General features: G+C 44.0%; 1 protein-coding gene and 1 long non-coding RNA gene across 3 annotated transcripts; one reads left to right on the top strand and one right to left on the bottom strand.

Moving 5' to 3' along the window:
* Positions 1-570: 570 nt before the first annotated feature.
* OAT (ornithine aminotransferase) lies at positions 571-22,223 on the bottom strand. 2 transcript variants are annotated; one of them, XM_042908282.1, is made up of 11 exons: positions 22,147-22,213; positions 14,974-15,059; positions 12,405-12,632; positions 9,778-10,002; positions 9,578-9,673; positions 6,151-6,278; positions 5,263-5,385; positions 4,494-4,622; positions 3,599-3,712; positions 2,722-2,866; positions 571-1,627 (listed from the first exon to the last, which is right to left on the bottom strand). In XM_042908282.1, exons 3-11 carry the CDS (start codon positions 12,601-12,603, stop codon positions 1,467-1,469), a joined length of 1,320 nt encoding a protein of 439 aa, XP_042764216.1. In that variant the 5' UTR covers positions 12,604-12,632; positions 14,974-15,059; positions 22,147-22,213; the 3' UTR covers positions 571-1,466. The 2 variants fall into 2 exon arrangements, with proteins under 2 accessions (XP_042764216.1, XP_042764215.1); XM_042908281.1 differs by lacking the exon at positions 14,974-15,059 and having other exon boundaries at positions 22,147-22,223.
* A 60-nt stretch (positions 22,224-22,283) lies between these two features.
* LOC122202091 lies at positions 22,284-24,663 on the top strand. Its single transcript, XR_006194457.1, has 2 exons — positions 22,284-22,779; positions 24,416-24,663. It is a non-coding gene; the product is annotated as an uncharacterized LOC122202091 (long non-coding RNA).
* Positions 24,664-27,982: the final 3,319 nt, after the last annotated feature.

Here is a 27,982-nt window from a genome sequence, read left to right on the forward strand (position 1 = left end):
GGCTCTGTGCTGACAGCTCAGAGCCTGGAGCCTGCTTCGGATTCTGTGTCTCCCTCTCTCTCTCTGCCCCTTCCCCACTCGTGCTCTGTCTCTCAAAAAAAACATAAATGTAATTTGGGTTTTTTTGTGTTTGTTTGTTTTTTTTTAATAAAAGTTCATCCCCAGGGCGCCTGGCTGGCTCAGCTGGTAGCACGTGTGACTCTCAATCTCAGGGTTGTAGGTTCGACCTCACACTGGGCTAGAGATTACTTAAAAATTATAAAACTGTGAAAAAAAAAAAAAAACAACATGAAAATAAAAGTTCATTCCCTTTGACCCAGCAATCCACCTCGAGAGACCTACTACAAAAACACCAACTGTATAAACATAAAGCAATCGCAACGAGCTTTGTTTAAAGAGTGAAAAATTGTGAACCATCCGAATGTTCCCCAATATGAGATTATAATCTATCCACATGAGTCGTCACAGAATGAAATAAACTTGTAATTACAGACATAGAAAGTATCCAAAATACTATATTCGAGGGGGAAAAAAAAAGAAAAAAGGAAAAAAAAGTTCCATAATACCATGCTTAATAAGGATCCTTTAATAAAAATAGTAAATACCAGCACATAAGCACAGGAAAAACAATCATTTTGAGAGAGGAAAAGGGAGTATAACAAAAGACTTTCTTTTCATAATTTCTGTTTCTAGATATCACCAAAGAAGCTGAAATGTTCTTAGAAAATACACAAAATAAAGCAAGGGAAGAACATTCTCAAGGAGCTTAAAAGCGCTGGGTAATCAGGATCAGCACACTGATCACGCTACAGACACTTTAAATATAAGCTTTACTTTAAAGCTGAAGAAAAACCGAAAATAAATCTTTTTTTTTTTTTTTTTTACAAATCGTATCACTTAAAACATAATTTGGGAATGTTAAACATGAATCCTTAGTTAAAAATGACATTCACAGGGTACATCTTGATGTTGGCCAATATGAAGTTTCCTTAAATCCAGTATTTTATATAAGCTTAACCACCAAGGCTTCCTAAAACTTAATGATTATAATTTAACTTTTTAAGGTTAAGCAAGTCTTCCACGTAACACCCCATATAACTTTTTCAAATACAAAACATTTGTGTCAGTAAAGAAATTATAAAAACATATAAATTATACTGAAGGGCTTGATTAAAAGGCTCTCTATATACAAGTAGATGTGTTTCATCTTAGAAAGCACACACACAGAGAAACTGAATCGAATATAGATGCCATTACATTCTCTTAGTCATGTTACATAGCAAACTGCGTGTTTATAAATGTCATTCTATTATGCATGAACTGAAAAAAACAAAGTGTATTTAAAAAAAAAGTCCTTGGACACTGGGGAGTGGACCGTGCCCACGCGAAGCACAGGAAAGCTACGGGACTTACAGGAACCGCCGTCTCTAGCTGGCTCCGGGCAGCACTGGAAACAGTCACCACCCTCAGAAAGACAGGATGGTCTTGTTAATGATTTCCACGGACTCCTGAATTTCATCCTCCTTGATCACAAGCGGGGGTGCAAACCTGATGATGTCGCCGTGGGTTGGCTTGGCCAGAAGTCCATTATCTCGAAGTCGCAGACACACCTTCCAAGCATCACAATCTAAAGAAAAATGGCCCAACATGCATGCTGATCAAAGACAAATGTGTAACACTCCCTTGCAGGACGGATGGATGGTTAACACTTCGCCTGGCAGGATACAACACCCAGGGCCTACTAACGAAAGACGGTTGGTGGTGCAAACTTGCTTTGCCCTTATCCTTAAAGATGAAGTTATTTTTCAGCAAGTGCATAACTAGGTTTGAACAGTATGATTAGACATACAGTTTTTGTTGGTTTTTCAAAAATGAAAAAGACCAAGCAAAATTATGTGCTAAAGGCTGTTGTATTAATTATGAGGAACCAATGCAAAAAGAATTTGGGTAGGATGCAGAAGGAAACTGGCATAGAATGACCAATACCCCAATCCCAGTGAATACGACACGTTCCTAAACCGGATCTGCTTCCTGAGCTCGTGGAAGGAGACTCTCACCCTGTTATGGCACGACGCTCAACCCCGGCTGCACATCAGAATCGTGGAAAAAGGCGTTGCCAACGCCTGGGCACCACCCCAGACCCGTCAAATCAGAATCTCCAGGGTGAGGCAAGTTTGAATTAACTCTTTAAAAAGTTCCTCAGGTGATTCTAAAGCGTTGCCACGGCTGGAATCGCTGCTTTAAAAGGAAGGGTGAGCACAGGAAAATCCGGCAAGGCGCTTTTGAGGGCTATTACAAATGAAACAGCAGCACACACTCAGTTAAGTGATCACCGTCATCATCAAGGTTATTACTGCTGCTCCTGCTACCTTTCCTGAAGCCCAAAGGAGTGTGGGGAAGGGGGTGGATAGCGAAGAGGAAACCCTCCAGGAAAGTGCTGGGTACAGACTAACAGAAAGTAACTGGAAATCTAGAAGTATTGGGACCTAACCTAAGGCAGAATAACAAATGACATAACAGAACAAAAATAGGTCAAAGTAGTTAAATCCTTCCTGTAGGAAAGGGCTCCATTTCCAAAGACCACTAATATAAATCAGGTGATACTCTGTCTAACAGACCTAGTCAACAATTTCAAACAGGGGAACCCAACAACCAGACAAAATATGTGTTTTCTTTCTTCCCATGAAAATAACATCTTGAGTAAAACGTTTGTGTCCGTACCTTTGGTTTCTCGAATAACAATAGCATTTAATAATCCTTTTCCCCTGACAGCAGTTACAATATCAGACGGCAGCTTCATGAGCTCATTCCTCAGGATGATACCCATTTTTTCTGCATTCTCAGCAAGGTTTTCTTCTTCCAAAACCTGTGTTTAAAGAGGAATTACACAAATGCTAAGACTACCCTGTTTTATGTTGTTCTTTAGTAGAGAACATGGACTATAAGCAAAGGAAGAGCATCGTCAGATAAAGACTAGAGTAACTTAACTTTCATTTCTGTTTTCCAAAGCCTATACTGGTTTAATATCTAATTAAACATTTACAAGCTCAGATAGAGCCTTGCTTTAGTCACGAATCCATCCATCTGATTTTATGGCAAAATAATAAGAATTAAAATTTGTTTAATGCAACTGACTGATATCTTTTCTTATTAGTTGAATAAGTCAATTGACTAAGTTAACTTTAATTTTTAAACTACAATAGTTTCCTTTTGTTTTTTCCCTTAAAAGTCCATCCTTAGAGATCACATAATTTTACACCTGTAGTAGGCACCTAAGGAAGAAGTGTAAAAGTGTTCAAATCTACAATCAATCAATCAATCAATGCCTTGCAGGCCAGGGCTGGTCGTAGGGTGAGAGCTCTCTGAGCCACCCAGGGCCTATGGGCCCAAAGCCCCAGGTGACTGCAACTCAGAAACCCCCAGAGTATCCTCATCTACTAGACCAAGGTTAAATTACCGAGCGCCTTGCCCCTAAAATCCTTCCTCTGCACCCCATGTTCTATAATACTCGGCCATCTTGTGTAGGTCTCATTACACCAACAGGCCACTTCAACACGACCTCCACAAATGGATACCACACGGCTGGATCAGCCCTCACCTCCAGGGCCGCGATGGCCACGCGGCAGCCTAGTGGATTGCCACCGTAGGTTGACCCGTGCTCCCCCGGTTTAATGGTCAGCATCACCTCGTCGTCACACAACACCGCCGACACCTGGGAGAGAGAGAATTCGGTACCAACCAAATCATTTCTCAGACTAACCATTCCTGTTCGCAGCAGAGCAGGAACCCAAGTGTTTATGAAGCGCATACGAAATTGGACAGAAAGCTTCCCCAAACAAGAGTTACACTTCTTTCCTCGTAACTACCGGTGACAAACTGGCAATACCCGAAACACAGTGTAAGCACGTCAGGGACTTCGAGGGCACAGAACCAGAGCATTTGGGAACCAAGAGGAAAGCGGTTTCTGCAACAATGCATTTTAGAATTCTTTCCACTTTCAAGGTAAAAGGCTTGGTTTAACTGCTTAAAAAACAATGTGCTGCACTGTGTTCAAAGCCCTTTACCTTTAAACCAGGACCAGTTACCGGCTCTGAACGGCAAACCCAAGGACAAAACTACAACCAAACCTTCATTTTTTCCAACCTCTACATTACCCAGTCACGGTTTTACACAATTGGTAACGCTAGATTTCTGAACAATGGAAAAAAACCCCAGGGGTCTCCAGGAGTACTTTTGGGGTAAAATGTTTCTACCCAAAAGAAAGACCGTAGCAAATTGTGAGGCACACTCAATTCTGCAGTGGAACTTAACTAAGTGGGTCAACCCTGTGGCCTCGGAAATGTTTCTATGCGTGTGCCAGGTGACCTAGAGCACCGGGAGTGTAACAAACCAAGGGAAAGGCATTATTGTCACCACCAGCTGACGTAAAAATATCTTCAGGGCAGATTTCATGAGAGTAGGGAACAGAACAAGGGGCTGAGCATACAACTTACAGGGTATAAGCCGCCGGAAAGTGCCTTTCCAAGAAGGACTACATCGGGTCTGACATTGTCATGATCGACAGCCAGCCACCTACCAGTTCTGGCCAATCCTGTCTGTATTTCATCAGCAATAAACAGAACCTAGTGGAAAACAACATAATACATTAATTATCAGTTTTGTTTCCATAGGGAAGATAGTGACCTCCTACCTTTCCCCACACAAATCTGTCATTCAGACATTCCCTCGGATACGTGAACATCTTTTTAATTACCGACATAATTTCAACACCATCCTGTGAACATCCTGTAGATAGGCAATCATCTCCTGTGTCAGGCCACTCTCCCCGAGGGCCTATTCTGCTGTTCCGCACAGTAGAAAGTGAGCACTTTGGGGGAGAGGGGGACAGAACTACCCTCTGGGAAAAAATAGATTCACTTGCTTATTCCAAACACTTATTAATTAAATATTTCCTTCTTAAATCCGTACTAGCGTGGTGGGAAGCGGAGGAGAGGGACACAACCAAGGGTCCGGGGACGAGCACAGGCTGCTAGCGTGGAGGGAAGGAACCACAGTTGGGGCCAGGAAGTCTGCGGCTCTGCCTGGGCCCCGGGTTGGCCAGTGGCCAGAACCAGTAAAAAGTCAGCTTCTGGGCAGGCCGCTGATAGGGCGTACTAGAGGGCTTCAGAATGAGGTCTCCCCCTAGTGGAAAGGGGATGCCACCTTTACTTCTCCCCTACGGGCCCAGCCCTGAGCCAGGCAGGCAGGTGCAGGATACACAACCTGGTGGCGGGTGCAGAGCTCTCGCACGCCCATCATGTAGCCGGGATCGGGAACCACGACGCCCGCCTCACCCTGAATTGGTTCTACCATGAACGCGGCAACGTTTGGATCCTGAAGAACACGCTATGAAAAAATACGAATACACTTTAGTAACTTCCTTTTTAGCCTATTTGGAAATCTGAAAACACAGGCTGCATATATTTTTACGTTAAGTATGCAAATTAAAGTTTTACACTAACTTATATTCTGACTTCAAAGTATTCACATTTCTGACGTTCAATTGCCAAAAGCTCTAAATACTTCAGCTTTAAGCTACTCTACCTTATATTTTCTGATATTAGTTTTAACTGTATAAAACGAAGACATTAGTTTTTATAGTAATTTCAGTGAATTAGTTTTAAAGATTAAAGATATTAGTTTCAAATATCTCAGTGAATCTTTTTATTTTACAAGTCATCTACTCAATAATTTTATTTTATTTTTCTTTATTTCAAGTAATCTATACACCCAACGTGGGGCTCAAACTCACAACCCCAAGGTCAAGAGTGGCATGCTCCAGCCACTAAGCCAGCCAGGCGTCCCTCCACTCATAATTTGAAGCAGCTAGCTGAAAACTGAGTCATCTTACCTAATGAAGTAATTAAACACATACTACCCAAGTTACTCATGCAGGATACAAACAGCAGTTAGCTGGTTCTCAGGATTAGACCATGGCACCCAACTTCCCCATGCTGGAAACTAACTGACCATTACAGAGACAGGTCTGCAACCCGGGCTCAACTTAAGTTAGATGTTCACTGCAGTCAGATACCTATTTTGATTCATACATCCAACAACTGTAATTTCTACTTAGTCTTGCACTAAAGCACTACGATGCTAGGGAAGTACCTCAAGAGCAGGCAGATCATTATACGGAATGATTTCAAACCCTGGCATAAATGGTCCAAAACCTTCGTAACTGGTTGGGTCTGTGGAACTGGAGATAGCAGACAGTGTTCTGCCCCAAAAGTTTCCAGCTGAAAAGGAGAAATAAATAGAGAAGATTTCAAACGCCCAAGTTTAATAAGCACTTCCCCCCAAAATGCCTTAAGAAGTTTGATTTGTTAAAAAAAATGAGTGTTTGCTTTAGAGAGCCTCCAGTGAGCTTTCCTTTGTTAAAATAAACCTGATATTAAACACCACGGTTCACATGCACATGACCACCCAGGTCTGGCCTTGCAATTGCTACTTCAGGCACTCCTCTACTCATCTCCAGACTGCAATGTATAGACCCCAAGGATAAACACTTGTCTTTTCTTCCAAGAATCCCAAACCCTAACCACTGAGGCATTCAATACGTGTTTTTCTAGACTCAGTGCATTTATGCCAGTGATAGGAGAAAAAAAATATCCCCTATGGAGAATTAGTACATCCCTGTTAAACACCCAATACTCCAGAATGAATTTTAAATTTCATTTGCAGAAAACATCTTCAGGCAATCTAAACACTTTCAATTTTGCCTTCCTTGGTATTAGAATCTTTTATGTGCTAAATGACTAACGTCAGCCTTTGTTCAGGAACATCTTTTTACCCATTAATTTGTTTCATTAATAAATCTGAGGCCCTACTATATAGGTCAGGCACTGTTCACCATGATAGAGTGGTCACCATGACTGGCAAGCTTCCTGCCCTCAAGGAGCTTACACAAATGCCAGGAGGGAAGAAACAGCATAACCTGAACCAGAGTAAAGCAAATGCATGAGATAATTTAAACTGGGTTAAATTCAAGCTAGGAAAGAAACAATGTAGAATGACAGCGAGGTTTGGGGGTTCTTTTTTTTAATGTTTTATTTATTTTTGAGAAAGAGTCTGAGTAAGCGGGGAAGGGGCAGAGACATGGCGGGGACAGAGGATCCAAAGCTGATTCGAACTCACGAACCGAGAGATCATGACCTGAGTCAAAGTCGGATGCTCAATTGACTGAACCACCCAGACACCCCCGTTTTTGTTTTGTTTTAATATCTTTCTGCCACCTGTGTCAGCACCAACTCAATTTAACCCAGTACTGAACTACTGTATTCAGCATCTCTAAACACGACTCCTGCAAAGGCTCTCTCACCTACAAGTGACCCCCACTCTACTTGTCCACCACCAATGGCACACAGACTGACCAAGCTTGTTGAAGAGAAAAGGCACCAGGGGCACCTGGGTGGCTCAGTCGGTTGGGTGGCCGACTTTGGCTCAGGTCACGATCTCGCAGTTCACGAGCTCGAGCCCTGCGTCGGGCTCTGTGCTGACAGCTCGGAGCCTGGAGGCTGCTTCGGATTCTGTCTCCCTCTCTCTCTGCCCCTCCCCTGCTTGCACTTTGTCTCTCTCTCTCTCTCTCTCTCTCTCAAACAAATAAATAGTGTTGGGGGGGGGGGGGGTAGAAAAGGCACTAGTCAGACCAGGAGCCTATCTGCTCTCCTCCACTCAACCTCAGGAGTCTCCTCTGTGACTCACTCTGCAGGTGCAAGGGACTTCCAGTTAGGGACGGTCTTCTTTGTCTCTCTACCCCCACTGACTCACCAGTTGCTTTCAGTGCTCAGGTGAAAACACCTTTGTACTTTTTGCTAATATGATAGAGACTGATACAGTCTGTTAAGAATGAAAATCACCAGGAATGCCATTGTTGTTTGCAAGAACAGTTATGCTGCCCTACAACTAAGGCACAAGATTTCCAAATGGCAAGTCACAGAGCTGAGCAAAGAGTTTTTCTTCTTTGGAAATAGTAATGTCACCCCTAAATACTAACTACACCTGCCCATCAGAATATTTAACCATTTCAACTACCATAGAATGAACTTTGACCATGTGCAATGACAAATTTATCCACACTTTATGTTTTTAAAAATTAAAATCAAACCCTTAAAAACAATCCTACAGAGGACAAACCAGTGGTTACTAGAGAGGAGGTGGGTGGGGGGATAGGTGAAATAGATAAAGGGGATCAAGAGTACACTTACTGTGGTGAGCACTGAATAACGTATAGAATTGTTGAATCATTCTATTATGCTAATGTAACTACTATAACACTGTATATTAATTATACTTCAATTAAAAAAATGAGCAAAAAGTAAAACTAGTAATAATAAAAAGTAGGCAGGGGCACCTGGGTGGCTCAGTCTGTTAAGCGTCTGACTTCAGTTCAGGTCGTGATCTCTCAGTTCCTGAGTTCGAGCCCCATGTCGTGCTCTGTGCTGACAGCTCAGAGGCTGGAACCTGCTTCGGATTCTGTGTCTCCCTCTCTCTCTGCCCCTCCCCCGCTCACACTCTGTCTCTCTCAAAAATAAAATAAACATTAACAACAACAACACATAAGCAGGCAAAAGGAAACTTTTGGAGGTAATGGAAAGGTTAACGGCATAGATCGTGGGTGACGGTCTCATGGGCATACACCTGTCTCCAAGCTCATCAAGTTGTATACATTAATTACATGTACCTTTTTGTACGTCCAAAAATAGAAGTAAAATCTAAATAAACAAATAAGATGCCAATACAAGGTGGGGGTTGGAGAAGAGGAGGGTCAGATTACATCATCTGAATTGGTATTCAGTATTCAAGCCATTCCTCTCAACCATTCCCAGAAATATAGCCAAGGCAACTCCAGTCCTCTCTTCCACCAGCTTCTGAGAACATGATACAACAATACATCAAATACTAAGATTCGGACTTCGTGCCACACCTAGGACATGGCTCCTCTCTGAGGTAACCCAACCTCAACAACCCAACAAAAATGCCCTACCAGTAAGACCATCTAATTAATGAGAAAACTGCTATGAAAAGATCAGATAAGCATGGGGCACCTGGGAGGCTCAGTTGGTTAAGCATCTGACTTTGGCCCAGGTCACGATCTCACGGTTTGTGGGTCTGAGCCCTGTGTCGGGCTCTGTGCTCAGAGCCTAGAGCCTGCTTTGGATTCTGTGTTTCCCTCTCTCTGTGCTCCTCTCCAACACGCTCTCTCTCTCTCTCTCTCTCTCTCAAAAAAAAAAAAAAAAAAAAAAAAAATTAAAAGAAGAAAAAGAAAATATTCAGATAAGCAGAGGAGAAATAAATCATATAGTCATTCATATTAGGGAGTGAGGAGTAGGAAGTTAATTAGCAGAGAAAAATCCCATTTATGTGGAAATACTTGGAAATAATCCCAAAAGAAAAAAAACTCTCAATTTTTATGAAACATTCAGCAGATAGTATATCATGGATGAGGCAAACACATGACAAATATTCTATCAGTAAATTAAAACAGTAATAGCATCGTATGTTGATATCACAGAGGTTAATGCTGAAAATCACATACCTGCAAAAACCACCTTTGCCTTGTATTTTGGAATACCCTTAACAGTATAGCCCCATCTACGAGCAAGTTTGCAAGCAGTCTCTCCAGCCTCCACTCCTATCAAGGAAGAAAAATTTTCAGTTTAAAAAAATGTATCTTAAATTATCAAAAAAGTAGTAAGATCATATCCTCAGATATTTAATGAAAAAAAAATATTTTACCTGTATTCATAGGAAGAACTTTGTGGTAGTTGAAAAGTTTCGTAACATACTCTTCGTATTCACCAAGTACGTTATTATAGAAAGCCCTAGATGTTAAGGTCAGTTTGTCTGCTTGACTTTTCAGGGCATTCACAATCTTTGGATGGCAATGCCCTTGGTTGACAGCACTGTAAGCACTCAGGAAGTCAAAATATTTTCTGCCTTCTACATCCCATACGTAAATACCTAAATATATAAAAAGTTATTTTAGAAAACCACTAAGTTACAGGAAGTTCAAAGATTAAGATCGCTGGCAAGCCTTCTGAATACATGAACCTCTACTTAATTCAGAATGGTTGTTAAAGCAGGGTTTAGCTCATCATAGTAAGGTTGGTTATAAATAATCTGGTTTACAAGGAATTACATTTTATCTGTCCAACTTGAAACTACACATTTAACAGGAACACCATTAACACGAAACGGTCTATAAACTGTAGAGCGAAATCTTTAATCCTAGAAAACTGGGGTTTGGAATTTAAAGGCAGAAGTTATACGTGACCTAAAAATCATGATTAGTTGACTGTAACCACCAAAAGAATGGGAATATAGATTTTCAAATCATACATCTAACTGAGAAGGATCTAGTATCTGACAACCCAATTCAAAAATGGGCAAAGAACGTGAATAGACATCTCTCGAGAAAAGATATACAAGGGGCGCCTAGGTGGCTCAGTCGGTTAAGCGTCCAACTCTTGATTTCGGCTCAGGTCATGATCTCGTGGTTTGTGGTTTCAAGCCCCACATCAGGCTCTGCACTGACAATGCAGAGCCTGCTGGAGATTCTCTCTCTGCCTCTCCCCCACTCATGCTCTCTCCCAAAACAGATAAACTTTAAAAAAAAAAAAAAAAACTAAAATATCTCAGGGGCACCTGGGTGGCTCAGTCAGTGAAGCATCCGACTTCAGTTCAGGTTGTGATCTCACGGTTCTTGAGTTCAAGCCCCTCGTCGGGCTCTGTGCTGACAGCTCAGAGCCTGAAGCCTGCTTCAGATTCTGTGTCTCCCTCTCTCTCTCTCTGCCCCTCCCCGACTCCTTCTCTCCCTCTCTCTCTCTCTCTCTAAAATAAACACTAAACAAACAAATAAATAAATAAAATGATAAATTTTAAGTTATGTACATTTTGTAAAAAATTTTTTTAGCTTGACTATAGATATTAAAACATATCAGGTGGCTTACCAGCTAACTTTTACCATGTATTCAATGTACTGTGTTAGTCGTCTTTGTACATTCTCATTAGAGAAAGAAAGAAAGAAAGAAAGAAAGAAAGAAAGAAAGAACCTATTTAAAAAAAAAAAACCACCCCATGAGAGTGTTACCACGCTACAGTACAAACATATGGAAAGAGACACTTCGATATGGAACTAGCCCAAGCTGCACACATGGAACCAGGACTTGACCCCAGGCACTCAGATTCCAGAATCCACAATCTGCTACTCCAAGAATATTTTTATAAACCAAACTGTTTCCAAATTTGTAATCTAGATTTTGCTCAAAATCTAGATCACAGTGCTGGTCCCAAATAAAATACAGCGAATGATAAAAATGTTTAATATTCATACATCATCTTCTGGCCCAAACCTAAGTAATAAATTTTGGTTTTATTAGGTTAGGGCTGTTATTTCAAAATGTGGATTAAATCACCATTTGGCAACTATCAGTAATCATTTATTGAGGCAGAGAATAATTAGCGGATGCCAAAAGTGTGAGTGAAACTTTGCAGAGTCTCAAGTCATGTCCTCACAAGGTATTTAAAAGGGAAAAATATTAACTTTGCAGTGAGGGAGGCTGGCAGACCCTACCTTACCAGCCAACTCCAAACTGAGGTTCGTTCTACAACACTATTGGCCCGTACTCTTCAAGAATACCAAGGTCAAGAGGACGAAGACTGAGACCGTTCTGGATTAAGGAAAACTAAACAGACCTGAAAACTGAATATAATCCATGACTGGAGATTTTCCTTTGCCTACCGGACAACAAATGAAATCTGAATCAGGTCTGTAGATGAGAAAATGGGGTTGTTTCAGTGTTCACTTCCCAGTCTTGATAGTTACACTATTGTTATGTAAGAGAAAGTTCTGTAGTTCAGGAGAGACACACAAAGTATTTACGTATCAAGAGGCATCACGTGTCTGCAACTTCCTCTCAGTTCAGGAAAGAAACGCAGTTGTGTGTGAAGAGAAAGAGAAGATAGGGCAAAGGTGGTAAAATGTTAGCACCGAGAAATCTGGCTGAAGAGTAAACGAAAATTCTTTGCACTACGGCTGCAACTTTTAAGCCGAAGGTTATGCCCAATTAAAAGTTAAAGGACAAAAACAATAGCAATGGCCGAGTACTTTGCTTATGTCTCTTACAGTCCCTCCTGGCAAGGTCCATCGTGACAAAGACTGAATAATGAAGTGCATCTTGTATTCCCCTCCATACCTAACACAGCAAGCACTCAATAAATGTTGAATTGACTAGACCTGTAATATAGAAATTAAGTGCATCTGGGAAAATGTACACTGAGAAAATTTACAAGCAATTTTTACAAAAGGTTTCAAGCAAAAGGGACGGGGGGGGGCGGGGGGGGGGGATTAATTCAAAATGTACCTTTTCCTCTCTCCAGGGCTACAGGTAAAGGATGGTAGTTGTGTGCACCATATTTAGATTCTCGCTCAAAAATGTAATCACAAGATGGAGGGCCCTGGATTGTCTTTTTAGTCGCAACAGACGTAGCAGAAGCCACTGAGGAGTGAACTCCGCGACGAAGCACAGGAAGCGTCCGCAAATGAGCTAGTTTGGAAAACATCGTGCCTTTCAGGGAGGAATACCACCCACCTGTCCAAGGAGAAGAGAAGGCAGTAAGAATAAGAATCTTCCCAGAGTCCACGTGGGCGGGCTCATCCCACACGGAGCGTTTGCCACAGTCCACCGAAGCATCAAGACAGCGGGCGAGGGGCGCCTGGGGGGCTCAGGCGGTTGAGCGGCCCCTCCCGATTTCAGTTCAGGCCAGGATCTATCTCACGGTTCGTGGGTTCGAGCCCCCACATCGGGGTCTCTGCCGGCAGCACTGAGCCTGCCTCAGATCCCGCGTCCCCCTCTATCTCTGCCCCTCCTCACACGCTTTCTCTCAAAAATAAACATTTTTTTTTTTAAATCGCATTTAAAACCCATTTAGAGTAAAACCTGACAAGCGCTACAGCGGGACGCGCACAAAGTACTACGCGCAAGGACTCCGCGAGAACACTAAGAAAATCGAAAAAACTATGAATGGGAGGTCAGAGGCTTTTACTGACCCTCTTCTGTGCCACTTGAGAGTTTTTTCATAAACACACATACTTTTTTTAAGTCATCAGTGCTGAGAGTACATCAAGGACAAGGAACTCACTCTGGGGGCCTCAGGCAAGGCTGCACAGCACAGGGGCTAAAGAGATGGGACCGGGTCTTGCGGACTTAGCCACGATTATAAAGGCACCTGCTGCGGGGCGCCTGGGTGGCTGCATCGGTTAAATGTCAGACTTCGGCTCCGGTCATGATCTCAAGGTTTGGGAGTTCGAGCCCTGCTTCAGACTCTGTGCTGACAGCTCGGAGCCTGGAGCCTGGAGCCCGCTTCAGATTCCGTGTCTCCCTCTCTCTCTGCCCCTCCCCTGCTTGAGCTCTGTCCCTCTCTCTCAAAAATAAACATTAAAAACAAATTTTTTAACTGTTTTTAAAAAAGGCACTGCTGTGGGGACAGGATCCTTTCAGATGGACACAGACCCCCAGTAAGGAGACATCAGACAAGCAAGCAGCCTGCCCAGGAGTCATCCTGTCATGGGGAGGTGACGGAAGGACTGAGAAATACCTCGCGTACCGACTCCGTCCTCGTATGTAAGGAGTGAAGACACTGAGAAAGAATTTGGTTTCTACAAAGATAATAGGGACCATCCAAAAGGAAAAAAGGTGTAGAGAGGAAAAAGTGATTTATTGGGGGGAAAGGAAGGGTGTTTTAAGTATAACACCAAAGACAGAAACTACAAAATGTAAAATCTGTTACTGAGCCACAAGTATCTACAGTTTCCAAAGGACAAAAGTATCGTAAACAAAGGTTAAAGGCAAAAAGACCAGGAAAAAAAATCATCTGGTAATTTATACTAACATTTGAATAGCTTTAACATTAAGATGAACTGATCAAAACATATATTACATGTTCTATATTACATACTTTATAAATTATATAAAATACACATCATATACATTTATTTACACACACACACACACACACACACACACACACAGATGAAAACTGGCAATTCCCAAAAGAAAGTCTACTCTGCCAGGATGGGTGTTTCTATAAAACTTATCCCCAAAAACCTGCCCTACAAAAGCAAGTATTGAAAGGAGAAAAAGGTAATCAGGAACTAGAGAACAAACCACAAGGAGCTAAGAGTTTTAGTAACAAAATGTAAACATCACTGAGCAAATTGACATTTCCTCACAACCTATGTATAGATTTCAGAGTCGCGGCTGCCCCCTCGTCTGTCCCCACCAGCCCTAAAGCCAGCCCCGCCACAGAGCTTCCCTTAGGGCTCTGTATCCACCTGGACCGTTAATAGTCATCATAAACCATGAAGCAAAGACTGAGGTATGGAAGAAGCTTGGAAGAAAAAAGAACGTGGAGAAAATGCATAGCAATTATGTCTGGGCAGGGGGTTAAAGATAATTTCAAGACTGGGGCACCTGGGTGGCTCAGTCAGTTAAGCGTCTCAGTCTTGATTTGGGCTCAGGTCATGATCTCATGGTTCGTGGGATCCAGCCCTGCAATGGACTTTGCAGGACAGTGTAGAGCCTGCTTGGGATTCTCCCTCTCCTGCTTGTACCCTCTTACTCCCTTTCTCAAAAATAATAAACATTAAAAAGAGAGAGAGAGAGAGAGAGAGATAATTTCAAGACTAGTAGAAAGTTGCCAAATACTAAGAATACTTAGTATGTCTATAAGACTAGTTAACTCATGTTTAGACAGAGTTCCATGAATGACAAGTCAAATCACACAATCTCGCAGAACTCCACTTGAACTGCCAGATTAACAAAAATTTAACACTTGGAGCGTGGCTTCCCTTTCAGCTTGGCACGACCTGGTAAATCCTGTACGCTCAGGAATTTGCAATTACTAAACAAAATCCGGCACGCCAGGACTCACCGACTATCCTTTCTTCCCACAGTTCAAATTAGAATGCAGATTTGTGATCTGAGATCCAACGACGGTCTCAGAGGATCCGAGAACTCCTGAAATAAAATGCAGAATTGTATGCATAAGTGCATTTTCCTAAGGAGAAGGTCCCTAGCTTTCACCAGGTTTTATCTGAGAGAGGCATGTATCAATAACAAAGCTACATAGGAACTAGCGGACCGGAGATAGCAGTTCACAAAAATGCAAGGTCTAGCGATGCAAACGAGATAGAACTTCTTCAAAATACTACTGTGCGGTTTAAAACCTCCTCCTCCTCCCCCTCCACTTTATTTCTTGGCCTCTTTATGCTCTACTCAGTAAGAAATAATGTTCTATTTGACCACTAAAAAACACAATTTTTGACTTGATCAAATCAGCAATAAAACACGGCGTTCCATGGTAATACTTAAATGAAACACCACCTGAAAAGAATTATAGCCACAATCATAGCCTTGGAAGGGTCTGTCCTCTTAGACCAGTAATTTCACTCATAAGATGCTACATTCGTGGATAAAAGATGGTCAATAATTTGAGACTGGATCAACATAATCACATACATAACAACGTGCCGTCATTTAAAATAATTATAGTGAGGGGCACCTGGGTGGCTCAGTCAGTTAGGAGTCTGACTTCGACCCGGGTCATGATGTCACAGTTTGTGAGTTCGAGGCCCCCCTCAGGCTCTCCGCTGTCAACGCAGAGCCCGCTTGGGACCCTCTGTCCCCCTCTCTCTCAAAAATAAACAAAATCAATAAATCAATAAAATAATTATAGTGTATGACATGGAGGGATGTTTCAGGATGTTTAAGTGAAGAAAAACAGATATACAAAACATTCAAGATCATATATAAGGAAAAACTACCTGAAAAAGGCACAAAAAAGTTCACTGTGGTATCTTTCTACTATTCTGTACTTTCCACATTTTCTAATGATCACGAACTACTACACTTATAATCAGAAAAAAAAGTTAGCGACACCTGGGTGGCTCAGTCAGTTAGGCGTCCGACTCGGCTTCAACTCAGGTCATGATCTCACAGTTCGTGAATTCGAGCCCTGCACTGGGCTCTGCGCTGACAGCACGGAGCCTGCTTGGGATTCTCTGTCTCCCTCTCTCTGTCCCTCACCTGCTTGCTCTCTCTCAGAATAAATAAAAATAAACTTAAAAAAAAAAAGAAAAAGAAAATTATTAAAAATGAAGCTGAGTTCCTGCCTAAGCTGTCACATTAGAAAGGTTTAGGCAACAGACAAAACTAAGGGGAAAATAAAGGTTTGAGAAGCTCTGAAAAAAATGGATTGTGGTTAAAAGAAAGGTAGCGTTCATTTCCCCTAGGAAGTGCAGCCTGGATTACAAAAATTAGGTCTAAAAGTTCATTTGTACGTAGGGAAGAGGGTCAAATACTAAAATAAAAACTATTCTCTATGATTTTGCTATCAAGGTCTGCAGCTCTGTGACTAGAATCTGGCAAAGAGGCACTACTAAACTAAGTGAGGTATTTAAAAAAAATACTAAAAACTCTCTTAACTAGCATGATTTTTTTTTAAGTTAGCTCTACACCCAACATGGGGCTTGAACTCACAACTCTGATATCAAGAGTCGCATGTTCTACAAACTGAGCCAGGCAGGCTCCTGTTTTAAGTTCATTTTAAGGCATGTTTTAAGTTCATTAAGGGTCGCCTGGGTGGCTGTTGGTTAAGGCTTAGGTCATGATCTCCCAGTTTATGAGCTCAAGCCCCATGTCAGGTGTGCTGATGGTGCAGAGCCTGCTTGGGATTCTCTCTCTCTCTCTCTCTCTCTCTCTCTCTCTCTCTCTCTCCCTCCCTCTCTGTCCCTCCTCTGCTCTCTCAAAATAATACAACTTTTAAAAAAATTGTTTAACTTCATTAAAAGGTTGATGCAGTATTGCAAGTGAAAGGAATCTTTGAAATTATCTAAATTCAATGGTCTCCTACTATTTACTCAGCTACTTTGCAAAAGAAATGGGACAAAATACCCATCTATCTGCAGAGTTCAAACAATCTTATTAAAAAAAATAAATTAAAAAAATTAAAAAAATAACTACGACTCACAGACAAATCAGTAACATTCAAAACATTGCTAATACTCATCCTTAAGGTTTTTAAAGATGAACTCTGGATATTCAACTGGAGAAAGTCTTGCAGTTGAAAGTGTGATGATGTGACCAGAATCCTGTAAACATATTTCTATTAAAGAACCTTCTGTGGTTGAGTTACTATGCTTGGCACTATCCAAGAAACCTTAGAACAGACTTAAGATGGGCTCAAAAATAGACAGTATCAGTAATTTCCTCTTCCAAAAAGGATTAGAAAACCAGGAGAGGAGAGCAGAAAGTCCAGAGTCTAGAGACCAGGATTTAAATTCTAGCTGAGCCTCTTCAAAGGACCTTTGGATTATCTTGAGCTTGATTTCCCCATTTGTAAAATGAGGTTGAAACCACTCAAGGTCATTACTGAGGATTAAATGACATAATGTTAAACTGCCAAACCTGGCATAAATGGCCACTCAGTTCCCTTCCTCCCTTAAATCCAAAAATGGAACTTGACAATTTCTACAATATAAAAATCAACATTGCCATGATTTCTTTTTTAAATTTCCCCCAAAAAGCCGGGGCGGAGGGGTGTCGCCTGGGTGGTTCAGTTGGTTAAGTGTCCGACTTCAGCTCAGGTCATGATCTCGTGGTCCATGAGTTCGAGCCCCACATCAGGCTCTGTGCTGACAGCTCAGACCCTGGAGCCCTGCTCCTGATTCTGTGCCTCCTTCTCTCTCTGCCCCTCTGCTTATGCTCTCTTACTCTCAAAAAATGAATAAATGTGAAAAAAAAATTTTTTAAACTTCCAAGAAAATTGTTTTTCTATTGATAAAAAATTAGAAACACAGATGACAAGAAAAATTAGCTGCAATTTCATACTTTGCAGTATAAAACTGTAGTACGCATAAATACTATACCCATTAGCTTTTTTTCACGCTCCCCCATAGAATTTACAACATAAGACCCCCCCCTGAAGACTCCCAGGAATCTTGCATGTTTTTGTCCCAGGTCCTAACACTTTAGGACACTCGTCTTCATGCCTGGCCCCCTAGTACAATCCCAGTAGGCTCCTTAAAAGAACAGTAACCATGTCTTTTTTTTTTTTTTTTAATTTTTTTTTTATTCATTTATTCATTTTTTAGAGACACAGAGCATGAGCGGGAGAGGGGTAGAGAGAGAGGGAGACACAGAACCCGAAGCAGGCTCCGAGCCCAGTGTAGGGCTCAAACCCACGAACTGTGAGATCATGACCTGAGCTGAAGTCGGACGCTCAACCAACTGAGCCACCCAGGCGCCCCGAACAGTAACCATGTCTTAAAACTCACTTTGCGTCCCCAGATTCCCGCCCAGGTTTGGACACTCCGCTAGCATTCTTTGTCAAATGAATGAGGTCATTCCTAAATACAGGTAGGACTCCTGAAGAAGTCAAGGCAGCAGAGAGAGCAAGGCCATCCAGAGGGCAGATGAAATCGTCCATCCCTGAGCCGAGTCTAGCTCTCGGAGGAAGCCAGCATTCCCTAAGATACCACCAGGAGGAACTATAATCTTTCCATCAAGAGATCACTTCAACCGGGGCGCCTGGGTGGCGCAGTCGGTTAAGCGTCCGACTTCAGCCAGGTCACGATCTCGCGGTCCGTGAGTTCGAGCCCCGCGTCGGGCTCTGGGCTGACGGCTCGGAGCCTGGAGCCTGTTTCCGATTCTGTGTCTCCCTCTCTCTCTGCCCCTCCCCCGTTCATGCTCTGTCTCTGTCCCAAAAATAAATTAAAAAAAAAAAAAAAAAAAAACGTTGAAGAGATCACTTCAACCACCACCACATGATTTCCCGCATACGTGGAACTTAACAAACAAAACAAAGGACCATAGGGGGGGAAAGAGGAAAACCAAGAAAGAGACTCTTAACCATAGAGAGTTAAACTGATGGTGAACAGAGTGGATGGGGAGATGGGTTAAGTGGGTGATGGGGATTGAGGGCACTTGTGAGGAGCACTGGGTAACTGTATGCCTGAAACTACATTACACTGTATGTTAACTGGAATTTAAATTAAAACTTTAAATGAAAAAAAAAAAAGTTCACTTTATGAGATTTAATGGCCTTCAAGAGTCAAAGCAACGTGTATAACTGTGACCAGTCCGGGCTGTTGTCGTGCGTTTAACCAAGGCCCACAGTCAGGTGCTGGAGAAAACAACACATTGCGACTGACAGCAAAAAATTTAACATTGAGTGTTTTCAGTCATCTCCATAACTCCCAGTCTTTCTCCAAGCTATCATTACTCCTTTCCATCTAATCCACCCTGTCGACCTCAGCACACACCTAAAACAGAATGTCCATAAAAGGCTGCATTTTGAAGAGTTAAGTCAGCAGTGCACTTTGGGTTTTTAATGATGCTGAAAGAAAAACCAGTGGAAGCTCATCAAAAGCCACTAAAAACTTGCGGAGTAAATTTGGCTTTACTATGTTGGTCAAATAGTTACTTTTCTTGAGGTAACCATTCACAAATGCAGTCCTTTTTTAAAAGTTCTGCCAACAAAAGTTTGAGGGTTTTGTTTTTTTTTTTGTATGTAATCTGGCTAAAATTCAACCCAAGTGCGTCACTGGCAAACACCTTGGGCATTACTACTGAAAAAGGACTGGTTCAGCCACACCACACCCTCCACACACCTCCCAAACCTGGTGCCTTCCTCTCAATATTAAAATACAGGAGTCAGTCCGTCCTCCAGAACTAAGTAAAGGGCTTAAATACGCACACAAGTGAATGTAACAAAGGCAGAGTATAGGGGGAAATAAAAATAAGACAGCGTGAGGGGACAAAGTGCCTTTTCAAGAATTTTTATTACAAAGTTTTACTTTAATTTTTTTTTTTAATTTTTTTTTAACGTTTATTTATTTTTGAGACAGAGAGAGACAGAGCATGAACGGGGGAGGGGCAGAGAGAGAGGGAGACACAGAATCTGAAACAGGCTCCAGGCTCTGAGCTGTCAGCCCAGAGCCCAACGTGGGGCTCGAACTCACGGACCGTGAGATCGTGACCTGAGCCGAAGTCGGCCGCTTAACCGACTGAGCCACCCAGGCGCCCCCAAAGTTTTACTTTAAAGTTATGATGCGTCTTGGGGGGGGCGGGGATGTAAAACTGATCTTCAACGCCAGGAAAAACTGTAAACCCAAAACAGTAAGTTTTATTTAAATCTTATTTTTATTAGAAGATTCTAACTTTCAGAACAGGATTAAGAGTACGTTTATCTTGGGGCGCCTGGGTGGCTCAGTCGGTTGAGCGTCCGACTTCGGCTCAGGTCGTGATCTCACGGTCCGTGAGTTCGAGCTCCGTGTCGGGCTCTGTGCTGACAGCTCAGAGCCTGGAGCCTGTTTCAGATTCTGTGTCTCCCTCTCTCTGACCCTCCCCCATTCATGCTCTGTCTCTGTCTCAAAAATAAATAAACGTTAAAAAAAAAAAATTAAAAAAAAAAAGAGTACGTTTATCTCGATGAGCTCTGCATAATATATGCAGCTGCTGAACCCACATTGTGCACCTGAAATTAACAGAACACTGTAGCTTAACTACACTGGAATTAAAACTTTTAAAGATGCTTCCAAAAAAAATAAAAAAGACTCTACTTTCATACTTGGATCTTTTTCACAGTCCGGAACTAGATTCTCTGAAAATGAAACCAGGATATTCTAATGAAAGAAACGTATGGTTTCTTTCAAATAGGTGAGGTAAAGAATTTGGATCACAGAAGGGACACTTCCCGGTTCAAACTGACACAACCAGTTTACCTACAGAAACTCTTACAAACCCGAAGAGATTTAGAATTGAGAAAATTAAAGATCAGTAATTTCTTAACTTTTTTTTTTTAATTTATTTTTGAGACAGAGAGAGACAGAGCATGAACGGGGGAGGGGCAGAGAGAGAGGGAGACACAGAATCGGAAGCAGGCTCCAGGCTCCGAGCCGTCAGCCCAGAGCCCGACGCGGGGCTCGAACTCACGGACCGCGAGATCGTGACCTGAGCTGAAGTCGGACGCTTAACCGACTGAGACACCCAGGCGCCCCAAAGATCAGTAATTTCTTAAAGCTAATTCCTTTCAAACCCACTCCTTTTCTCCCTTAATTGATCACCTTATCAAAGGGACAAAACTGAAATCAAGAAGAGTTTACGATGACAAAAAAAAAAAAGCGAGGATCAAAGGTTCTTGAGAACAAGTGCCCCACTGAATTCAACCAGAATTTACTGATGCTCAGCTCTGCTGGCAAAGGAACTCTAGGAATTAAGTTTTCGTGCCGAAAGCCCGGTTGGCCCCAATCCCTTGACACCACCCAATGAATCTGCACGTTACTGCAGATAAGCCTCTACTTCTGCAATTTTTTATTCAGACAAAGGCTGGAAAGAAAACGACGTTGGGGGAGGGGAGAGATAAGCAGGTTGGCTGCAGGGCCCAGGCGCTGCCCGGAAGGATTCGAACCCTTTTCCAGATCAGGGCCCCCCGCCCCATTACAAAAGCCACCGTTTACTGAGCAGTTTCCCCGCACCCACAAGGCACCCTTCTGGTCGACCTCGGGAACCCAGGATACCCGCGGTGTCCGGAGCCTGTTCCCCACGAGCCGGCGCCCCATCACCTCTTTCTCGCAAACCCGGAGGTGCGCGGCCAAGGCGCAAACACCCCGGGGAGTGGGGGGTCCGCGGCGCGGAGTAGGGGGCCGCTGGCCTGGAGGACCGAGGGCCGGCCCGGCTCCGCCCGCTCTGGCAGGCGGAGGTGCCACATCCCCAGCCTCTCTCTGCCGCCTGCCTCCCTCCCTCCCTCGCCCGCCCGCCCGCCCGCCGCTCGGGGCCGGGATGCGCCACGTCCCTGCCCGCCGAGGCTGCGCTCCGGCCCACTGCTCCCCTGCCCCGCGGTGCCCGCCGCCGGCCACGTAAAACGGCCGCAGAGGCGGAGCCTGCCCGCCGGCCGAGGCCCAGCGCGTCCCCTGAGCCCGTTACCCCCAGACCCCAGGCCCCGGACCCCGGACCGGAGCCTCGCAGGCCGGCCGCCTCGCCGGCCGTCGTGTGGGGCGCCCCGGTCTCGACCCAAGTCCCGGCCCCGGAGCGCCAGCGCGGATACCTGGCAGCACCTCCAAACCCGGCACGGGACAGGCGGCGTCGACAGCGCGGCAGCGCAACGGCGGCGCGTCACAGAGCTTAAGACGCGGCTTCCGCCCCGCCCCCGGGACGCCCTCGCCGCCCATTGGCTGGCGGCAGAGGGCTGGGCACCAATCGCCGTGCGCCCGGCCTCCGCCCCGCCCCCAGACTGCCGCGCTTCGGGGACCCCGCCTCCCACCACGGGTTCGAAAGGCTGCTCGGATCTCCTTGGCGCGACTGTTCTGGGCCGCCGCCGCGTCCCTGCGCTTCCCGTGCTGGCCTGGCCCGTGCCTTTCAGTCGGTCGCTCACCTCCCGCCCTTTGCTGGCGGGAAGACGAGGCCTGAAAGGATGAAATGTCTGTTGGGCGCCCTTGGGGCTCGCGGAGTCTCCTGGGCCCCAGCCACGAGGGTATGGACGACAGGCTCGATCCCCAGCCCAGGGCTCCTTGGCCGAGCTCCCGTTCCTTGCCACACAAAGCCTTTTGTGGGGCTCCCACCCAGCTACACCTCAGATACGGCTGCGGGACCCCTCGAACCCTGTGAGCTTCTGAACTCACCCCCAGAAGTCATCACGGCAGCTGGTAAACACACGGCCCACCTCCTCGTGGCACTCCGTGTAAGTTTGTCTGCAGCGCCCTGCACAATCCGTGATAAAAACTCAGAACTCAAAATGGACAGTCCAGGATTATCTCGTAGTAGAATCGGAAGGGACTTGCACATCATCACTTAGCCTACACAATTTTTGTTATATATTGGAAAACAGAGACTGGGAGAGGAGAAGCCACTTACCCAGGGTTATCCCACGGGTGAGAGGCAGCCCAGCCCTGTGTACCACTGCCCTTCTCCGTGGGTGGTGGAAGACAATGGCAGGGACAAAGGACGGCACCATGATTCATGAAACCATAGTGGTCAGTCAGGCTCCCAGCTGGAAACAAATGGCACACTCCAAACTGGAAATCTGAGATGCATTTGTTAAAGGAATTATTTAAGTGTGGAGTGGTAAACCACAAGGGTGGAAAGCAACCTGGGCTCAGTGCACCCTTGTGAATCCTGGCCTGCAGGGAGGGGTTCCCAAAACCCAAAGAGAGAAAAGAAAGGAGAGGCCACCTGCCTGAGCTGTGGTCATCAGTGACCCCACTGGGAGGGTGCTGGAGTGGTAAGCATCCAAACTCTCATCTCTTGCCAGAGTTCTCCGTGGGCTGAACATATTAGGAAGCTAGAGACCTAGGGAGCCCTTTAAGGAAGTTTCTGCAGGTTACCCTCCTGGGACACCGGTTCTGTGGGAAAGGGTGGAGACTGGATGGGGTAGGGAGGCACACGGGAGACATTCAGCACAAATAAGCAACTAAGGTTAGCCTTAGCTGAGTAGAAAGTAAAGTCCAAGCTAATGTGGTCAGGGCTGGAAAATGGCGTGGGACAGAGGCAGTGCTGTAAACAGCAGAGCCCGTGTCCGCAGATGCCCAGAGCAAGGCACCAAAAGGGATTCAGTCCTCCTTGGCTCCACCTGCCCTAGACCAATGTCACTTACTCCAGTTGTTACAGCCACATGCTCTCTGGAGCTCACTGAGAGCAGGACTTTGCCTTTTAGTTCTTTGATGTCCCTCCACAAAACTGAACACAGTATGATTTCTTGGAAGTTAGGTCATTCTGCCCTAGAGTTCAAAGAGGGATCCTTCCTCCAAGGTCCTGCTCCACAGACCTGAGCAGGTATATAGAGCCAAGCCTAGCTCTGGAAACTCTTACAGAGCCCAGGAATCCTCAGCTCTGCCTTGGCAAGTAGGGTCAGGCGTTTCTGAGTTCATGAAGGGAACGTGACACCCAAGATCTGAGTGTAACCTCAAAATATGTTGCATTGCCTTTGGACTCACAGATAAGATGCTCTTTACAAAAAAAAAAAAAAAAAATCATTTTCAAGAACACCTGAGAATGTCTGGCTTTTATCTCTTTTCTCTCTTATCAGAAAAAAAATGCAATAGTTACAAACAACATGATAATATTTTATGGTTTTTCTACTAGTAGTGGAATGACCTTGGAGCCCTGGACTGGAAAGCAGCTTGTTTTCAACCAAGAAACAGAGCTGCTCTATTTGTATGCTTTTTACTTGTACAATCTAGAAACCTATAAAACAGACCATACTTGACAAAGGTTTTTGAGCCTCTAAAACTATTCATAGACTCAACTAATTATTCAGGAGCCATAAATCTGGGAGATATAGAGACAGACCCATCCAACACCTAAATTAATTTCATTAGTTCACTCAACAGAGTCCCTTGAGCGCCTACATGCCTGCTTCTGTAGAGGGTTTCACATCAAGCAAGAGCACAGGGGTCACTTCAGGAAGGAGAAATTTCAGGAAGTGCTCTTTCAACAGGAGTGAACTGAAATCTCGCAACCTTGACCATCTAAAAGAGCTATAACTACACAAAAAGAGGAAACAAGTCATTTTCTCCTATCAGCAACCCTCAATTATTTGGTACCCAGTAAAACAATTTATGGATTCTGCAGGCCTCTGACTTATTGCTTCCTTCAGTGTCTAACTCGTTATTACTTGTCATTAGTGTAGCCTACACTACTTGGCCTTGAATTGAGTAAAAAGGAAAACTCCAAGCTGACAGCCAAGGAGAAAGTCTGGTAAAGACACTCAGAAAATAAGTGTTTGGTGATTTTTACCCAGCAGGAGAAATTTTCCTTCCCTCCAGATTTCATTTACCCTAAAAAGAGATCTTCCTACTAAAGACTTGGCGACTTTGCACGACTTGTCCTCCCAGCTGCTACAGCACTGGGCTGGGTGGGGCAGACATTTGAATCTGAAATAAACCTGCTTAAGTCCAGAAGGGATCTGGCAGGAGCAAGGTAAGCAAAATGGTAACGAGAGGTGGGGAGGAGTAGCTGGTAAAAGTTCTGAACTTAGGTCTGAACTGGGAACAATAGGCAGCGATTCAGAAATTTTGCAGTTAAAATGTTGGTTCTAGTAGGAGGATCTGCCTGCCAGGAGTATTTCTTTTCTCTCCCCAGCAGCTGAACTCCACTTAAGAAGTCTAGATGCAACCAAAAAAAAAAATCTAGCTGCAGCTCCTGTCCTTCCACACCTGCCACATGACACCCATCCTGGCTACAAAGGCCACAGTGGTCACCCACCTGCTGTCACTGTTTCACCTACCATACACCTCTAGCTCTAGCTATGTCTTATCATCCCATGGAGGCTATAAGTTCTTGAAGGTTGAACCTGTCTTGCGGGATTTTTACAGCCTCCCAGAAACCATCTCCGTGGTGCCTTAGTAGGAATTATTATTCTACACTGTTTTCCGGTGGACGGGAATTAGTGACAGAGCAAGTGGCCATTACGGGAGTACGATCCTGAGATTCCAAAAGCCCCGGTGGCCCAAAGCCCTCCCCACTCTCAGACTAGGAACGGCAGTGCAGATGACAGCCCTGGAAGCTGGGGTTGAAAAAAAGAGGACACTTCAAACCATTATTGTCCATTATCTAAGTGCTGGAGGAATGTCATTGGGTGCAGTAAGTTTATACTGTTGAGGGCTGGAGAGGAGGAGGGAGACCAGTCCTTAGCATGGGCCATGACATCCCCAAATCTCATGGGGACAGAACTGGATCCAGGAAGGGAGCCTCCGAGGACTCTGGGATCTGGGGACTATAGCTGGAGTATACCGTGTGCCTGGAAGTCTGAGTAGAAAAAGAATGGAAAATACCAGAAGGGGGATAGAGGCCAACCAGCCACTTGGGCTTACCCAGCTAGAGGAGAGGACTATTTAAATCAGCTCAAGAGCAAGTATTTAAAAAGAGACTCGTCTCGTGGAGGTGAAAAGTCAGCTAATCCTCAATGTTGAAGCATAACAAATGTAGTATTTTGAAATGATGAATTAGAGATATAAATGCCTAGTAGATTTTAGAGCTGAAGAGCTTTAAACATGTAATCTAATACTTTTAAAGACAAATCCAAGACTCCAAGGTGAAGGCCCCAGCCAATGTTACAAGAAATAGGTAATGGACCAGCCAAGAAGCCAGGTTTCCCACCCTATCAAGTTCCACACTTGAGACAATCAGAAGAAGGAATTTCAAGTAAGAAAGTTCAAGGTGAAAGTCCATTTTTTTTTTTTTACAAAAAAAATCCAAGTAGTGAGTTTGCAGCCACTTATGTTGGAAATTATTTGCATTGCTCGTGACTTAAAAAAATAAGAGAAATCTCAAGTGCTCGTTAAATATTTACATCCTTATCTATCCAGATACTAATAAGCTCAGTGTATTTTGCAATGATTTTTTTATTGATTCCATGAAGGCTAACGCTGAGTGCCACAACTTGGATAGCTTTTATTTGAAGTCAGAGAATCTAGAAGTCAATCCTGACTCCGCTCCTTGCCCGGGGTAACCTGAGATCCCACTGCTCACTTATCCGTGTTGTAAAATGGGTTATCCTGAAGACCTCTAATAAATGTCACAGTAAAAGACCTACCTACTTCTAAGCTACCCAGTGGCTCAAACCACGGGGGCATTAATCTTTTTATTTACAATAATGAGTAAAGGTTCTTTCACAAAACTTCACCATCATCCCCCGGCTTTGAATCTTCCCTCTTCTGCAGACTCCTACTGAAGTCTAAGTAAATCATGTCTTATACTTAGAAAGCTAGAGAAGTGCCAATTAAAAAGGCAACTGTTTTGGGGTGCCTGAGTGGCTTCCGACTTCGGCCTCAGGTCATGATCTCGTGTCTCACGAGGTCAAGCCCCCTGTCAGGCTCTGTGCTGACAGCTCAGAGCCTGGAGCCTGCTTCGGATTCTGTGTGTGTCTCTCTCTCTGCCCCAACCCCGCTCATTCTCTGTTTCTCTCTTTCAGAAATAAATCAAACATTTTTTTTAAAAAGGCAACTGTTTTACTACTGGGATCTGCTGGGGTAAATTTTATTTAGAACAGGCAACTTTTTTTTAAATTTTTTAATGTTTATTTATTATTGAGAGACAGAGAAAGACAGAGCATGGGCATGAGAGGGGCAGAGAGAGAGGGAGACGCAGAATCCGAAGCAGGCTCCAGGCTCTGAGCTGTCAGCACAGGGCCGGATGCGAGGCCCGAACTCACAAACTGTGAGATCATGACCTGGGCCGAAGTTGGATGCTTAACCGACTGAGCCACCCAGGCGCCCCAAAAAGGCAACTTTTTAACAGTTGAAGTGGTGCTCAGATAGCTCAGAAATTGTTCCCACTCTGGCCCTACTCATGACCACCCTAGAGTTTTCTCATCTGCCCCTTGGAGGTCAGGAAGCAAAGCACAGTTGGGCTGGATTATATGTTAGGAACTTCATTCTGAGCTGGCCTTCTTCTGGTCCTTGAAACAAGCTTTGGTAACACCTTCCCACGTATGTTAGTTTTCTAAGGAAACTTGTCATAAATCCAAAGAGGTAGCCCAGTGCCCTACTGGGCAGATTGTGGAAAAAAACAGTTCCAATTTTCTTCCTAATTTCCAAAGAGTGAGATATTTGAAGGAACTTTGGAAGTCATCCAATTGTATAAAGCATGTAGCTCTTTATTTTCTTTTTCTTTCTTTCTTTTTTGACAACTCTATAGAACTACTTTCCTCTCCGACACTTTCACTCCCAAGCAACTTCTTTTTGTTTTGTAAATAGTTAATACTTTGCCTCATTTACAAGTCAAAGCAAATTTAAAAGTACACCCCAAGAACTCTTCCTCCTGCCCCAAAGCCATCAGTCAGCATCCCCTACCAAGGGCAACTCTTTGTATTAGCTTCTGGTTTCTCGACTCTTCATACAAATAGAAGCAAATACAAATGCATGCCATTATTTTCTCCACTTTCT

This window comes from Panthera leo, chromosome D2, assembly GCF_018350215.1.
Source record: "Panthera leo isolate Ple1 chromosome D2, P.leo_Ple1_pat1.1, whole genome shotgun sequence".
Classification (NCBI taxonomy): domain Eukaryota; kingdom Metazoa; phylum Chordata; class Mammalia; order Carnivora; family Felidae; genus Panthera; species Panthera leo.